Source organism: Ursus arctos, unplaced genomic scaffold (assembly GCF_023065955.2).
Source record: "Ursus arctos isolate Adak ecotype North America unplaced genomic scaffold, UrsArc2.0 scaffold_10, whole genome shotgun sequence".
NCBI classification, from domain to species: domain Eukaryota; kingdom Metazoa; phylum Chordata; class Mammalia; order Carnivora; family Ursidae; genus Ursus; species Ursus arctos.
The window spans coordinates 68,650,692-68,667,343 of NW_026622764.1; the positions used below are offsets into that span (position 1 = coordinate 68,650,692).

General features: G+C 35.6%; 1 protein-coding gene across 7 annotated transcripts in view; it reads left to right on the forward strand.

Moving 5' to 3' along the window:
* The window catches only part of KATNAL1 (katanin catalytic subunit A1 like 1), a 115,014-nt gene that overhangs the window by 11,349 nt on the left and 87,013 nt on the right, over window positions 1-16,652 (forward strand). For all 7 annotated transcript variants that reach the window (XR_008958337.1, XM_048215561.2, XM_048215562.2 and 4 more), the window contains 2 exons: window positions 6,939-7,114; window positions 9,323-9,483. Coding sequence is in view for 6 of the 7 variants with exons in the window: in XM_048215561.2 (XP_048071518.1) it covers window positions 6,953-7,114; window positions 9,323-9,483 (323 nt within the window). In the remaining variant the exon portion in view is untranslated. The remainder of the gene's footprint in view (window positions 1-6,938; window positions 7,115-9,322; window positions 9,484-16,652) is intronic.

Consider the following 16,652-nt stretch of genomic DNA (forward strand, 5'->3'; position numbering starts at 1 on the left):
AAAAGTAAGGTAGCAAGCCAAGAAAAAGAAGGACATAGAAAAAAAAAAATCAACACAGAAGAGGCAAAGGGACTCCCTAGGGTGAGAGTTGATACCAAGTTGAACAACCTTGGAAAGTAGATAGAGTGTCTTCCTTCAGAGGAAAGTTTAGGCTTGCTTACAGCCTTGGAAGAAAGTGATTAGTATATCGTCTTCCTTTGGAACAAAGGATAGGTTCAGTATAATACACTGGGTTCCCTAAACAGGATTCCTCTCCTGTAGTGCAACCTACTGTATATGCAGATGTCAGCTGGCCCATTATGCATTGCCTTGTGGGAACTGGGGCTTGGGGAACTGGTGCCTCCTACCACCCCATACCTTGGGTTGTCTTCTGGAAGTTTTATAGTTTTAACTTATGTTTTGGTCAATAATTTGTTTTGAGATAATTTTTGTATGTGATGTGAGTTAAGAGTTGGGGTTCGGGTTCTTTTTGCATATGGATATCTGGTTGTTTCAGCACCCTTTTTTGAAAAAAAATTGCCCTTGTTCACTTGCCTTGACAACTTTGTGAGAAATTAATTGGCCATATATATATGGATCTATTTCTGGACTGCTTTTTATGTATCTATTGAGATGATCATATATTTCATTTCTAGTCTTTTAAAATTCTATTTTTTTTTTTTAAATGGAAACCACCTTAAAAAAAACACCTTGAATTTTTGGTATATACCCCTCTTTGGTCATAATGCATTATCCTTTCTTATGTATTACTGCATCTGACTATCTAACATTTAAAGTTTTTTGTATCTATGTTCCTTAGAGATATTGGTATGTAAATTTCTTTTATATAATATCTGGTTTTGTTATCTGGATAATGCTGGCCTTAAAATATAAGTTGGACATTTTTCTCCCTCTTCTTTTTTTTCTGAGAGTTTGCTTAGAATTTTATTTTTTCCTTAAATGCTTTGGGAGAATTCACTAGTGAAGCCATTTGGATCTGGAGGGTTTGTTTGTTAGTTTTGATGGGAAGATTTTAAATTACACGTTGCATATTATTGATTGATAGAGGACTATTCAGATTAACCACTCTATTTCTTCTTGAGGAAGCTTTGGTATTTTGTGACTTTTATAGAATTTGCCCATTTCATTAAGCCCTCTTTTACCTTTTAATATCTCTAAAGTTTGTAATGCCAACCCCTCCTTCATTTCTGATTTTGTTAATTTGTGTTTTCTCTTTCCCTTTTCTGGTCAGTATTACTAAAGGTATATTCATTTTAATGAGATTTCTTTTTTTTTTTTTTTAAAGATTTTGTTTATTTATTTGACAGAGATAGAGACAGCCAGCGAGAGAGGGAACACAAGCCTGGGGAATGGGAGAGGAAGAAGCAGGCTCATAGCGGAGGAGCCTGATGTGGGGCTCGATCCCATAACACTGGGATCACGCCCTGAGCCGAAGGCAGACGCCTAACCGCTGTGCCACCCAGGCGCCCCCATTTTAATATTTCTAAAGAACCAGCGTGGCTACATTGAAATTTTCTGTTCTTCTGTTTCTACTTTATTGATTTCTGCTCTAAATTTATTGTGTTCTACTTCTTTTGGGTTTAATTTGTATTTTCCCAAATTCTTTTTTAAAATAATTAAAAGAAAAGATTTTATTTATTCATTTGAGAGAGAGAGAGAGAGCACGCGCACGAGCTAAGCAGGGAGCCTGATGGGGGCCAATTCCGGGACCTGGAGATCATGACCTGAGTGGAAGGCAGATGCTCAACTATCTGAGCCACCTAGGTGCCCCTTCCCAGGTTCTTAAGATAGAAGCTGAAAGCAGGAGTCAGCACATAACAGTCCGGGGACCAGATCTAGCCAGCCACTTTTTTTGAATGGCTTATGAATTGAGAATGGTATTTGCATTCTTTTAATGGTTAAAAAAGTCAAAAGAAGAATACTATTTTGTGACATGTGGAACTTCAGTGAAATTTAGTTATCAGTGTCGGTAAATAAAGGTTTACTGGAACACAGCCACACTCATTTGTTTGTATATTATTTATGGCTACTTTTGTGAGTTTGAGTAGTTGGGACAGAGATTTTGTGACATTCTCAATGTTTGGCCCTGCTGCTTGGTGCACTATAATCACTGTTTTAAGTAACCTGCATATCACTGTACTGTGACATTTTACTTTATTAGCACATACCTATCGTGTAAACAAAGATGAGGAAAATGGACTTAACATATTATACTTCTAAAGTACCTTAGAGTATGGATTATCAAATTAGATGACAGAGCCTTGATTATTACGTAGTGATACCATAGCTGTGCCAAAGAAATACAGTATACACTTGTATTACCAGACTAATCATTCATCACAGTATTCCCAACTCACAGGAAAATAATGGTCAGAAAAATTAGAAAATTTAAAAAGGAATATCTTACCATAGCAGAATTTCTTCACAAAAAAATTTTTTTAATGTTATGTTAGTCACCATACAGTACATCCTTAGTTTTTGATGTAGTGTTCCATGATTCATTGTTTGCGTATAACACCCAGTGCTCCATGCAATATGTGCCCCCCTTAATACCCATCACTGGCCTATCCCAATCCCCCACCCCCTCTTCACAAAATTATTAACAGTGAAAATCAGGCTGCACCGAGGTTAAGTTTCTGAGTGTCTCATTTGTTAGCCAAGTAAGGAAGTTGTTTACTGATGGTGCCGTAACTAAATCGTGTTTGATTGTAGTAGCCAAAGAAATGTGTCTGGAGAAAATAAACTTGTTTAAATCTATTAGCCTTTTGGCGAGAACAGTTGCTGGAAGAGTTGAGAACATTAATAATCAATTAAAAAACAAAGCAAATGATTTTGAGTGGTTTTCCTTGGCTTTTGTGGATTGACAGAGGTTCCCAGTACAGCTCAATTGTCATTATTCAAGAAGTCAATTCTAAGTTTGAAGTTTTTGAAGAATTAGTTTTAAAAACAGTGTTCATGGAATAACTACAAACAAAAGTATTTACAAAAAGTTCAGAAAACACTAATTGTGTATGACCTGAGGTGGAATTGGCTAAGATGTATTACAACTGATGGTGGCAAAACTACGTGTAGAGCAGGAAAAGGCTGAGGTGAACAGATTGACAAAACTGAAATTGTAAAGTGGTTAAAAATCTATGGTTTTTTATGGTTTTATTTATCAGGAGGTATTTTGTGGAGAATATTTGAATATATCATGCAATATAGAACTAGTAGCGTGTCAAGACTCAAAGAGTGTTGCTCTTGTGGACTTAGTCTTTGTCAGCTCCATGAATTTTTGTCAGAAATAGAAGCTGAATATCCTGACTTTCCCTATCACACTGCAGTTCAGTGGCTTAGTAGTGGTAAAGTTATATTTTAGTCTTTTGGGCTTAGGGCTGAATTGACGTTTTTCTGAATGAGAGAAACTGCTCTCAACCACTGTTACTGAACACTGAATGGCTTTGGAAATCAGCTTTTGCTGCAGACTTGATAATGTTTCTTAATGTACTCAATCTAAAATTACAAGCAAAACAGTGGTTATATGCAAAACTTAAAGTTATTTTGATGCCAACTAGTGTTGTTTAAATCACAAGTAATATTAAGCTGTTTTATGTAGCTTTGCATGCCATCAGAAGTGAAGGTAAAGTAGTGATGTCACTCAGATTTGTGGTAGATAGAGTTTCTGAGCTCCATTTCAGCAGCCTTCTGAGACTTTGATGCAAATGCAAAGGAAATTACCATATTACAAAATCCATTTAACTTGCACCTTAACCTTTAATTGGAAGTGATTAATCTGCAATGTAAGGACATGCTGAAAGACAAATATTAAGAGAAGAATAAAGTCTGTAGTTACCTTCCAAACAATGGACATGCTGAATTGAAATCATATGTATGTGACGGCACCTTTCTGTGTAAAAAAGACATTTTCAAACATGAAATACATAAACTCTTATTAAAAAGCACTATTACCATATGAATGTTTGCAATTGATTTTTTAAAAAAGATTTTATTTATTTATTTGAGATAGAGCGAGAGTGTGCAAGAGAGAGAGCACGCCAGTTGGCAGGGGCAGAGGGAAAGGGAGAAGCAGGCTCCCCACTGAGCAGGGAGCCCTGTGCAGGGCTCAATCCCAGGATCCTGGAATCATGACCTGGGCCAAAGGCAGATGCTTAGCTGACTGAGCCACCCAGGCACCCCTGCAATTGACTTCGATGATAAGGAACACAAATTTTGAATCTCAACTAAGTGAAATATTATCTCCCCCCCGCCCCCCAAAAGAGCTTCATTCTTACCAGGAGATGGGTTTTACAAAAGTGTACTCAGTGGTTATTACTATAATGTTTTAAATTTTATCAATAAAAATTATGGAAATTTTTGTCTCATAATTTAAGTATTTATATAATATCCTTAATTTTGCCTGTTGACACTGAAAGCCTAAAATATTTACCATCTGACCTTTTACAGAAAGAGTTGCTGGGGTGCCTGGGTAGCTCAGTTGGTTAAACATCTGCCTTTGGCTCAGGTCATGATCCCAGGGTTCTGGAATCAAGTCCTGCATCAGGCTCCCTGGCAGGGAGCCTGCTTCTCCCTCTCCCTCTGCTTGCTGCTCCCCCAGCTTGTGCTCTCTCTCTGTGTCAAATAAAATCTTTAAAAAAAGTTTGCTGAGCCCTGTTTTATGTCAAGATATTTTTATCCTGCATAGTTGTGAACCTGCACATATTAGCAGAATTAATGCTTTTGTGTCACAGTGACTTTAAAAGAAAATAATATATGGAACAGCTTTGTTTCTACTGGATTTATTAATTACAGCTCATTCTCTGTAATAAGACTTTATTGCTTGGTGTTACTGTTCTGATTTGAACAAGAGATTTTCCATGGTTTCTGTGTGGGTAAATCTGAACACTGAAGTTTGTAACTGTGCAAATGTAGTGTACTCTTTGCTGTGGTGCGATTCTCAAATAACACAGACACTGCTTTCAAGAACTTCTGCGCGAAGGGACAGATAATATGTCAAAACACATAAAGGAAACAGGTTTATTTTCAAGAATGTACTGGAGTCCTTTGGAATGCCTAGAACTAGATGTGCTTAATTTTGAGGAAGAGTTTTTGAACCCCTGAGAAATAGAGAAGAGGTAGAGAGAAAGGGCCAAGCAGCACCAAAATTTAATTCCCTCAGAAAGGCACAGAGAAATGTTTTTTTAATTTAAATTCAATTCAGTTACTTAACATATAGTGTATAGTTTCAAAGGTAGAGTTAGGTAATTCATCAGTTGTATATAACACCCAGTGCTCATTAAATCATGTGCCTCTTATGGTTTGTCTCCCTTTCTGATTTTTTTTTTTTCATTTTTCTGTCTCTTCCTGTATGCTCCTCTGTTTTGTTTCTTAAATTCCACATATGGGTGAACTCCTATGATAATTATCTTTCTCCGGTTGACTTACATCGCTTAGCATAATACCCTCTAGTTCCATGCGTGTTGTTGCAAATGGCAAGATTTCATTTTTTTTGATGGCTGAGTAATATTCCATTCTGTACATAAACCACATCTTCTTTATCCGTTCACCTGTTGATGGACATCTGGGCTCTTTCCATAGTTTGGCTATTGTGGATATTGCTGCTGTAAACATTGGGGTGCAGGTGCCCCTTTGGATCACTACATTTTTATCTTTGGGGTATATACCTAGTAGTGCAATTGCTGGGTCAGAGGGTAGCTCTATTTTCAACTTTTTGAGGAATCTCCATACTGTTATCCAGAGTGGCTGTACCGGCTAGCATTCCCACAAATAGTATAAGAGGGTTCCCCTGTCTTTGCATCCTTACCAACATTTGTCGTTTCCTGACTTGTTAATTTTAGCCATTCTTGGTGGGTGTGAGGTGGTATCTCATTGTGGTTTTGATTTGTATTTCCCTGATACTGGGTGATGTTGAGCATTTTTTCATGTGTCTGTTGGCCATTTGTATGTCTTCTTTGGAGACATGTCTGTTCATGTCTTCTGCCCATTCTTGACTGGATTAGGCATGGAGAAATATTTTGATTTTCTCTACTAAGTGGATTTCATTGGTTTACTGTTCTGGGAAGTAAGAGTAGGGCAATTTGGACTCTTCCTGGATATCTTTCTGCTGTATCTCTGAACTTCCTACTCTTTGTAGTCTTGGATGGAAAGTATCTTTGTGTAGAGGCCTTGGGTGATTCTTGGATGAGTTTGGGAAGCCAGGAAGAAAAGCCAGAATTAGTGGGCTGGACGGCTTTGGTGGAAACCAGAGGTTCAGATGATAACTCTTTTTCCTAGCACCTGAGGAAGGGAAAAGATCAATGATAGTTATTTGCACAGACAAAAAGCTATAGAATGGAATGGCAAATCATAGAAGTTTACAAGCTGAGGAGCAAAAAGCACTCAGGTAGTTTAATTCACGGGTTTTTGCTTAGACTTAAGTTCTGTGGGACAATTAAATACATATAAATGATGCACGGACAGCTAGAGGCTGTTCCTTCAAAATGTATTCCTTAACTATGACTTTTGATTTTGGGGGCTAAAATGTTTTAGAGCGAATTTTTGCAGTTTTTTCAGTGGAAAAAATATGTGGTATTCATACATATCTATTTATTGTCAAGAATAAATTAAATACAGTCAAGTTCATCCTTATTGTTATTACAGCTTATGGTAATTATAAATGAGCAAGGGAAACTAGTGTCCAATTTATGTACCTTTAACATAAGCCAATATTTCAGAGCTGTGTAATTTCTCTCTGTGTTATCTCCTTAGGTGTTCTTTCATGATGTCCTTTGTACTTCCCAAATTAGAAACTTTGTTCAGTATTATAAGATGCATTCAGATAACCTCAAAGAAAGAACCATTTTGACTTTGAAAGTAGTTTTAAGTAGAGATTTTAAATAATAAGAAAAAATGTTCTAAAGTTGGTGCCGAAAACTTAATAAGACATTATGTATTCTGTGTAGGTCTCTGGAGGAAGATGAATTTGGCTGAGATTTGTGACAATGCAAAGAAAGGAAGAGAATATGCACTTCTTGGAAACTATGACTCATCAATGGTATATTACCAGGGGGTGATACAGCAGATTCAAAGACATTGCCAGTCAGTCAGAGACCCGGCTGTCAAAGGCAAATGGCAACAGGTAAGACACATTCAAGTATTGAGTGAGTGGGGGCTGTAGTTTGTTATACTTGAGAGACTGGAGTTGGCAAATTAGTTGGAGGTTTTGTAAATAGTTTTTATTTGTCCAAATACCGAAATATATTTAAAATGTACTCTGAATAATTTTGTCTTGCCCAGTTAGTATTTTATATATTTTTCATAGGTTTCATGAGACATATTTTGAAGATATTTAATTCTAATTGAATCTCCTTTCAATTTTTAAAATTTTCATGATCAGTCACCTAGTTGTGTGTGATTTTTGATATGAGGTATTTCTACTTGCCCTTTCCCCTTTCATTTTTACATGAAGTTTTGAACCATTTCATTAAACTTTTCTTTTAAGAAAGTTTCCTCTTCTTTTGAAAGACTCCCTACAAATACAAAGGAGACAATAATCTAATGAAACTAATATATTTTCTGTGTCTCTTGACTGTACAACTTGGTTATATAATAGTACAGTTAATAAAAACTTGAATTAGAATTTCCCCACTTATTCTTAAAACTTAAGATCGTTTTAAAATTAAAAGTACAAAGTCAAGCATTTCTTTGAAGTTTCCATTTAATGTACTAATGCCTTTCAAGTGTTTCTTTTAATTTTTCCATGTCAGAAATTGATGTTTCACAGAGTTTTCAGGGTAAATTTGGCTTATTTTCCGACTTAAGCCTTACCAAATTATGTTGAGTGAGAACAATATACTTGCTTTAACTCAAGTTGAATTTTTAGTTGTGTTTTTTCTATCTGCATACTAGCCACAGGCAAGAGTGGTTTATTAGCTTGGAAATATTTTTGACAATTTCTTAATTGTGTTAAGTAGTGACCATTTCTATTCAGATATTTCTACTATATTTATTTCCATTAGGTTCTGTAATTTCATTTCTGCAAGTATATAATTGTATATATTAGCAGGTGAATTTTACCTAGATTTTTCTTTTCTATGCTTTATAGTAAAGTGCTTTCTGGTTAAAAACAAATTAGAATTATTAAAATGAATTTATAAATGTAATTTTCAATCTATTATCTGTTTGCCTCTGAAAATTAGTTTGGTCTCACAGTTTGAAAACACAAGAGTTTCCACATAGTAGGTACTCAGTGAAGTTTCTTAAATATGGGAAAAATCTTGCCTTTGAACTCAAAATGAACTTTATCCAACACTTGAAAGAATTTAAACAAGTCTAGAAGAATTCAGATCTTAGGTGAAGGAGAATTTTTTTTTTTTTAAAGATTTTATTCTGCTTTTCTTTTTTTCTTTCTTTCTTTCTTTTTTTTAAAGATTTTATTTATTTATTTGATAGAGAGATACAGCCAGAGAGAGAGGGAACACAAGCAGGAGGAGGTAGGAGAGGAAGAAGCAGGCTCCCAGCGGAGGAACCTGATGTGGGGCTCAATCTCAGAACGCTGGGATCACGCCCTGAGCTGAAGGCAGACACTTAACCACTACGCCACCCAGGCACCCCTAGGTGAAGGAGAATTTAAATAAAAATTGGAAATGGTTAATGCTTTGTATTCCAGCACTTCAGGTTTTCATATGCTCACTACAGGCATTTCATACTGAGTGATATTAGGAATAGGAAATGCTGGTGAAAATTTTGGCTGATAATTTTCTGAAGGCTATTTACAAATATATTAAAAGGATTTAGCATTAATGTTTTAGATTTCTGGGAATGGTTAACTCGTTACTGACTTAGTTGCTTGTTTTAAATTATATTAATGGTCATCACATTCATTGGTAGAAATAAGAGTTCCATTTTGAAAAATATATAACTACTTCCCCTACAAAAAAGTATATAATGTATTTTTTTCAATCCAGTTCCTGCCCTCCTATCTATATTACTTTAAATAGCTTTGTTTTTTTTTAATGCTTTAATGACTCATTTTGCATACTTTGACATTGAGAAAACGTGCATTCTTTTTTTTTTTTTTAAGACTTATTTATTCTAGAGAGAGAGAGAGCGCGGGCACGCTTGAGGGGCAGAGGGAGAAGGAGAGAGAGACTCTCAAGCCGACTCCTGAAATGAAGCTCAGGCTCAGTGACCCTGAACTCAGGACCTGAGCCGAAAGCAGGGGTGGGACACTGAACCCATGGTGCACCGAGGCACCCTGAGAAAACTTGCATTCTATAGCAATTTATTATTTGGCATCCATATAAACTTTAAACAGTTGCCAGCATAAAGGTTATTTTCTTTTAAGGTTCGGCAGGAATTACTGGAAGAATATGAACAAGTTAAAAGTATTGTCAGCACTTTGGAAAGTTTTAAAATGGACAAGCCCCCAGATTTCCCTGTGTCTTGTCCAGATGAACCATTTAGAGATCCTGCTGTTTGGCCACCCCCTGTACCTGCAGAACACAGGTAAATGGGACTTTATGTTCTCTTTAGGTACTTTTAAGGTTAATTGATACTCAGTGTGAAGAGAATGAAGCTTTATTTGAATGAAGTATGAAAAAATATGTGGGGGAGTGTGCAAATTTAATACTTTTTTACAATTTTCACACCGATAGGTTTACAGAGTTTTTGATATAGAAGTAAATCATTTGTCATGTATCTTTTAGAATGTTTTACTACTTTAAATCATAACAATAGAAATCTACTGCTAGTCCTAAAATTTATCAGTTACATGAGATCTTTTAGATTTTCCATCAGCATAAAAACTTGGATGGCTTTTTTGCTTTAAAACGTTTTGGTTTAAAATATTCTAACAACTTTAGACAAAATGGGGGACAAATTGGACTCATCTGGTCAGGCCTACAGCCAGTTTCCAGAGTCATAGTGTAGAAGGAACCTTATCATTCCTTAAAAGTTAGAGGTCACATTCCCTCATGTGGCATATGAGGCTCTAAGTTTATCTCCCTGATGTGCAACCTGCCATCATCTACATTAAACCTCTTGCTGTTTTTTCCTTTTTGTTTTTGCACGGTCTAGTCTTTCTACAGGGGAGTCCCATGATCCCCATCTGAGCAACTCATATTCATTGTTCAGCTCAACTGTATTTTTTCTCTTCAGCCTTTCTCAGTTTGCTTAAACATAGCAGTTCGTTCATAGCAGTTACCATGTTGCATTTCTTGGTCTCTTCACCAAATTAGAAGCTTTGCTAGGGCAAAGCTTTTTCTTTTCTCGAAACAAAACAAATAATAACAAACTTTTATCACTAACACAGTGTTTGGCACATAGCAGGCATTCAACCAACATTGAATGAATAATTCCATTAATTTCACAATGAGGAAACTGAGGCCCGAGAGACCCTGAACTATAAGTTAGGCTAGGCCAGGATCTGAGTTTCGGGCTTTCTGGCTTTCAGTCCCCTTGATTGTGAAGTGGTATTGTGGCCAGAGTGTTGCATCATAGAAAATAAGTTCCCTTTGGTCAATAGCTGTGATCATGTGTTTAACTTGTTGATCTCATGAAGTTTCCTAAAAGCATTTAAAGAACTGTGAAAAGTGGTTAATTTATTCCTTCAGGGTTTTTTCCACTGAGTTACAGATAATTTTATGATTCCCATTATAAAAACACTAAATGATGATTCTTTTCTAAGGTCTACAACAATACAGCTCAATTCACAGATGTAACCACTTTCAGGTGTTTTGTATTAAGGTCGCTAACCATTATCTTCTCAAAAGGCAATGTTTTAGGAGTCATGGATTTGTTACCATGGAAGTTCCAAAGTAAATACCGAGAAAAAGAAATAATGGCATTTTGATTTATCAGAACTTGAAAATTTTGTGGATGTATGTGTCATAAAATACCTTAGTTTTTTCTGAAAGTCATTAATTCAGAAATATACTTCTAGTTTACAGCTAAAAGCTGACAATAACTTTATGTACAGTTGGCATATAACATTATGTGAGTTAAGGTGTGCAGTGTGTTGATTGGAGATATATATAGATTTATGGCAATTTGATTACCATGGTAGCATTATCTAACACCTCCATCATGTCTTGTTGTAATCATTTCTTTTTTCTTTTTTTTTCTGGTGGGAACAATTAAGATCTAGTCTCTCAGCATCTTTGAAAGTTATAATACAGTATTATTGTATATTATCTCTATGCTGTGTGTTAGATTTCCAGGACTTACTTATCTACTAATTGCAACTTTGTACCCTTAAACATCTTCCCAATTCTCCTCAGCCCCTGGTATTTAACTCTATGTTGTTACAATTTTGTTTTTTTGTTTTGTTTTGTTTTTTTTAATAACAATTTTTTATTATGTTAGTCACCATACAGTACATCCTTAGTTTTTGATGTAATGTTCCATGATTCGTTATTTGCATATAACACCCTACAATTTTGTTTTTTTTAGATTCTACATGTAAGTGAGATCATATAGTATTTGTCTTTGTCTGACTTATCTCACTTAGCATAATGCCCTCAAGGTCCGTCCATGTTGTTGAAGATGGTAGAATTTCTTTCTTTCTCATTGCTGAATAATATTCCATTACATATAAATATATATGTATATGTATATATACAATAATATGTAATGTGTATATGCATATATATGTATATGTGATGGGATATTATTCGTTTTACCTCTTCATTCATTCATCTGTTGATAGACACTGTATGTTGTATGTTTCACTTCTTTATTCATCCATCTGTTGATAGACATTTAAATTGTTTTCATATTTTGGTTATTGTGCATAATGCTGCACTGAACATGGGAGTGCATGTATCTCTTCCATATCATGTTTTCATTTTCTTTGACTATGTACCCAACAGTGGAATTGATGGATCATTTGACAGTTCTATTCTTAATTTTTTGATGAACTTCCATACTGTTTTCTATAGTGGCTGAACCATTTTGCATTCCCACTAACAGTGAACAAGAGTTCTCTTTTTTCCACATTCTTGCCAACACTGTCCTCTTGTCTTCATGATGATAGCCATTCCAACTGTGGAATTTCTGTACCTGTGGGCCATTTTGGATGTCTCCTTTGGAAAAATATCTATTTGGTTCCTCTGCCCATTTTTTAATTGTATTTTGTTTTTGTTGTTGTTGTTGTTGAGTCACATGAGTTCTTTATATATTTTGGCTGTTAACCTCCTTATCCGATATATGTTTTGCAAATATTTTTTCCCATTCAGAAGGTTGTTGTTTCCTTTTTTGATTGTTTCTTTTGCTGTGCAGAAGCTTTTTATTTTTATTTTTTTATTATAATAATATTTTTTTATTATATTATGTTGGTCACCATACAGTACATTCCTTGTTTTTGATGGAAAGCTCAATGATTCATTAGTTGTGTATAACACCCAGTGCACCATGCAATACGTGCCCTCCTTACTACCCGTCACCAGCCTAACCCATTCCCCCACCCTCCTCCCTTCTGAAGCCCTCAGTTTGTTTCTCAGAGTCCATAGTCTCTCATGTGAAGCTTTTTATTTTGATGTAGACTCACTTGATTCTTGCTTTTGTTACTTGTGCTTTTGATGTCATACCCAAAATATCATTGCCAAGACCAATGTCAAGGAGTTTCTTTTTTTTTTTTTTTAAAGATTTTATTTATTTATTTGTCAGAGAGAGACAGAGAGAGGGAGCGCATGAGCAGGGGGAGGGGCAGAGGGAGAAGCAGGCTCTGCCCTGAGCAAAGAGCCTGATGTGGGACTTGATCCTAGGACCCTGAGATCATGACCTGAGCTGAAGGCAGATGCTTAACCGACTGAGCCACCCAGGCATCCCAAGGAATTTCTTTCCATGTTTTTCTTCTAAGAATTTTATGATATCAAGTCTTACGTTTAAGTCTCTTAAACTTGAACTTTTCAAGTTCATTTTTGTGATTGGTGTAAGGGGTCCAATTTTATTTTTCTGTTTGTGGTTATCTAATTTTCTCAACGCTGTTTGTTGAAAAGACTATTCTCTCCCCATTGAGTATTCTTGACTCTCTTGTCAAATATTAGTTGACCATAAATACAGGGGTTTATTTCTGCATTCTCTGTTCTGTTCCATTGGTGTCCATGTGTGTTTGTATGCCAGTACTGTATTGTTTTAATTACTGAAGCTTTGTAGTATAGTGTGAAATCAGGAAGTGTGATGCCTCTGGCTTTGTTCTTATGATTGTTTTGGCTATTTGGGGTCTTTTGTGGTTCCATACAAATTTTAGAGTTTTTTTTTTCTATTTCTATGAAAAATGCCATTGGAATTTTGCTAGGGATTGTTGTGTTGAATGTGTAGATGGCTTTGAGTAGTATAGACATTTTAACAGTATTAATCTTCCGATCCGTGAACATGGGATATCTTTCCATTTGTTTGTGTTTTCTTCAATTTCTCTCATTAAAGTTTTGTGTTTTCAGTGTACAGATCTTTCACTTATTTGGCTAAATGTATTCCTAAGTATTTTATTGTTTTTGATGCAGTTGTGAATGGGATCGTTGTCTTTCTTTTCAGATGTTCCCTTGTTAGTGTATAGAAACACAACTGACTTCTGTATGTTGATTTATATCCTGCAACTTTACTGAATTTGTTGATTAGTTCTAAGAGAATTTTGGTTGAGTCTCTAGGGCTTTTTATATATAAGATCATATCATATGCAAATGATGACAACTTTTGCTTCTTCATTTCTGATTTGGATGCCTTTTATTTTTTTGTCTTGCCTAAGTGTGGTAGCTAGGACTTCCAGCACTATGTTGAGTAAGAATGCTGAGAGTGGGCACCCTTGTCTTATTCCTGATCTTAGAGCAGAAGCTTTCCATTTTCACTTTTAAGTATGATGTTATTTGTGAGCTTACTTGTGTGTGGCCTTTATTATGTTGAGGTGTGTTTCTTCTATACCCAATTTGTGGAGGTTTTTTTTTTGTTTTTTTTTTTTTTAAATCACAAAAGGCTGTTGTATTTTGTCAATTTTTTTTTTGCATCTATTGAGATGTTCATATGATTTTTTTTTCATTCTGTTAATGTGTTATATCACATTTATTGATTTCTGTATGTTGAACCACCCTGATGTCCCAGGGATAAATCCCATTTTGTCATGGTGTATAATCCTTTTAAGGTATTTTTGAATTCATATTCAATGGGAATATTTTACTAATACTTTATTAAGAATTTTTGTATTCCTGGAGTGCCTGGGTGGCTTGGGTGGGCTCCCTGCTCAGCAGGGAGTCTGCTTCTCCCTCTCCCTCTGCCCCTCATGCCACCGCCCCCCCCCCCCCCGCCCGGCTCATCTACTCTCTCTCTCAAATAAATAAATAAAATCTTTAAAAACAAAGAATTTTTGTATTCCTTAGGGATATCAATCTATAGTTTTCTTGTAGTATTCTTATTCCATGAAATAGCTACGATTATTGTTTGCCCATATTACTATTGCTAACTTATTATTATGAACCCCATTTGCAGCTGAGGAAATTTAAGCTTACAGAGTTTGTTATTTTCCCAAAGTCATCTGAACAAGTAAGCGGCAGAATCAGGATTTAAACCCAAATCTTCTCAACTTATTTATATCCACTTTACTGCATTACTTTCCTACACATATTCAGTGGTATCTGTGGGTTTCAATGTACATCTATATATCCTAATACATATATAGATCTATCATCTACTTGATTAAATTCTTATTAGAGGTTGTAAGAGATAAGGAAGCTGAAAATACTTAATGAAATAAGTATTGGTACTTTAAATATAATTTTTTTTTCTTTGGGAACACCACACTGAAATTATAGTGTGAATCAGTAGGAAAATATAATTTAGCTTGTTTTGTATAAAATGTTTCTGGGATGCATCTGATGTATTTGGCATTAGCTACTAATTTGGTAACCTTGCTTTCGGGTCTGTCCTTTTCACTTAACGGACTTTTAACACGAAATTTCTCTATCCCTGTTTCTGCACACCAAGATAATCTGTAGACTGTGGTCTCCAGCAGTGGTTTGCCACATTATTTCAACTTATACCTTATATGTCATGCCTCTGCTGAGTTTAATCAGGATCCTGTTTTAAATCACCAGCAGCTGCTTGGATAAATCAAAACAATCTTTGAAAATGAATTAGATTCAGTGTCTTAAATGTGAGGAAATTGAGCTACAAACAGTTTATGATAGGAGATAGTGGCAGTATTAGAACTAAACTCGAGAGAGATGAAGCCTCCAGATCATTCTTAGTGTCCTAAGTTAAAGGGTATTTTGTATTAAGTTCCTTATAATATTTTCCATGTAAGTTTACTAAGTGCATTCTCTTTATTTTTTAAATTTTATTTATTTGAGAGAGAGAGAGAGAGAGAGAGAGAGAACAAACAGTGGTGAGGGGCAGAGAGAGAGGAAGAAGCAGACTTCCCGCTGAGTAGGAAGCCCCATGTGGACTTGATCCTGGGACCCTGGGATCATGACCTCAGCTAAAGCAGATGCTCAAGTGAATTCTCTTTAAGGAGACCATTTGAAAATGGTCTCTCCTAGTGAGATCTGAAGAAATGGAACAGATTTTCTGCATTGGAGCAATATTTGATATTGCATCTATTCAATAAACTATTCTTTATTCAACTTAAAAAATTAATGTGTTACGTCTTTTTAAGTTACAGCTTTTGGGACAGATGGCAGTAAAAATAGGATCCACAAGCCTGAAAGTAATCATTTGGCTATTTCTGTATAGGTAAAATAGAACTCTAATAGGCCTTCCAATGTTTTTTATCTGGAACCAAGGGAAGGGGCATAATGTGTTTCCCTGTACGTAGAAATAGTAAGATTGTTTTTTATCCAGTTTGTGCTATTCTGTAGAATTTCAGCAAAGAGGAAATTTTTATTGACTTGGTATAAAGTTGTTGCTTTGTTTCTTTGGTACCCAAATAGATTAAGTTACTGTTAGTATTTTAGGCCCCAATTTGCAGTGGAAAAAGTTCAGGTAAGGCCAATGTCAAGTACTGATAGAGAGTAGACTACCATCTCATCTTTATAGGCATTTCATACAGGCTCTTGGCTGTTATTTTCCTGGGATTAAGAGGCAGGAGAGCAAGTTTTCTGTGTGTGTTTTTGTTTTTAACCGTTCCACCACTAATTGAGTAGTCCTCCAAGTTAAGTTCCCTTCTCCTTGCCTCATTGTCTCCCCTGTAAAATGTATATTATGATGAGATTGTTTTGTAAAATTGTTTTGAAGTCTTAGGAAGAAAAGCACTGTGTCATTGATATATCCAACATATATTTTATGAACATTCATCATATGCTAGTCATGATCTTTGGCCTTGTGGAAAGTATAAAGGTAATAGACACCCCCACAGACCTTGGCATCCAGAAACCAGTAAGAGAAAATGCAGGCATCCTGGAAAGCTTGAGCTAGGATGCTGGCACCTATTATATGCCAAGTGCTGTGTCATATATGCCAGTACTATGCTGGGGATATGGTGGGATTCAGAAATGGACACAGTCCTTGCCCTCTTAAGCATATGGTCTTGTAAAATGTGTGTGAGAACCATTAGTGAGGCAGAATGGATAGGATTTGAAATAGAGAGAGAGGATTAATGAAATAAAGAGAACTGAGAGAAAAATTGGAGTAGATGATTAAATTTCTTGATCAAGCTGTTTAATAGGAGCTGGAAATGAGAACCAGAACTT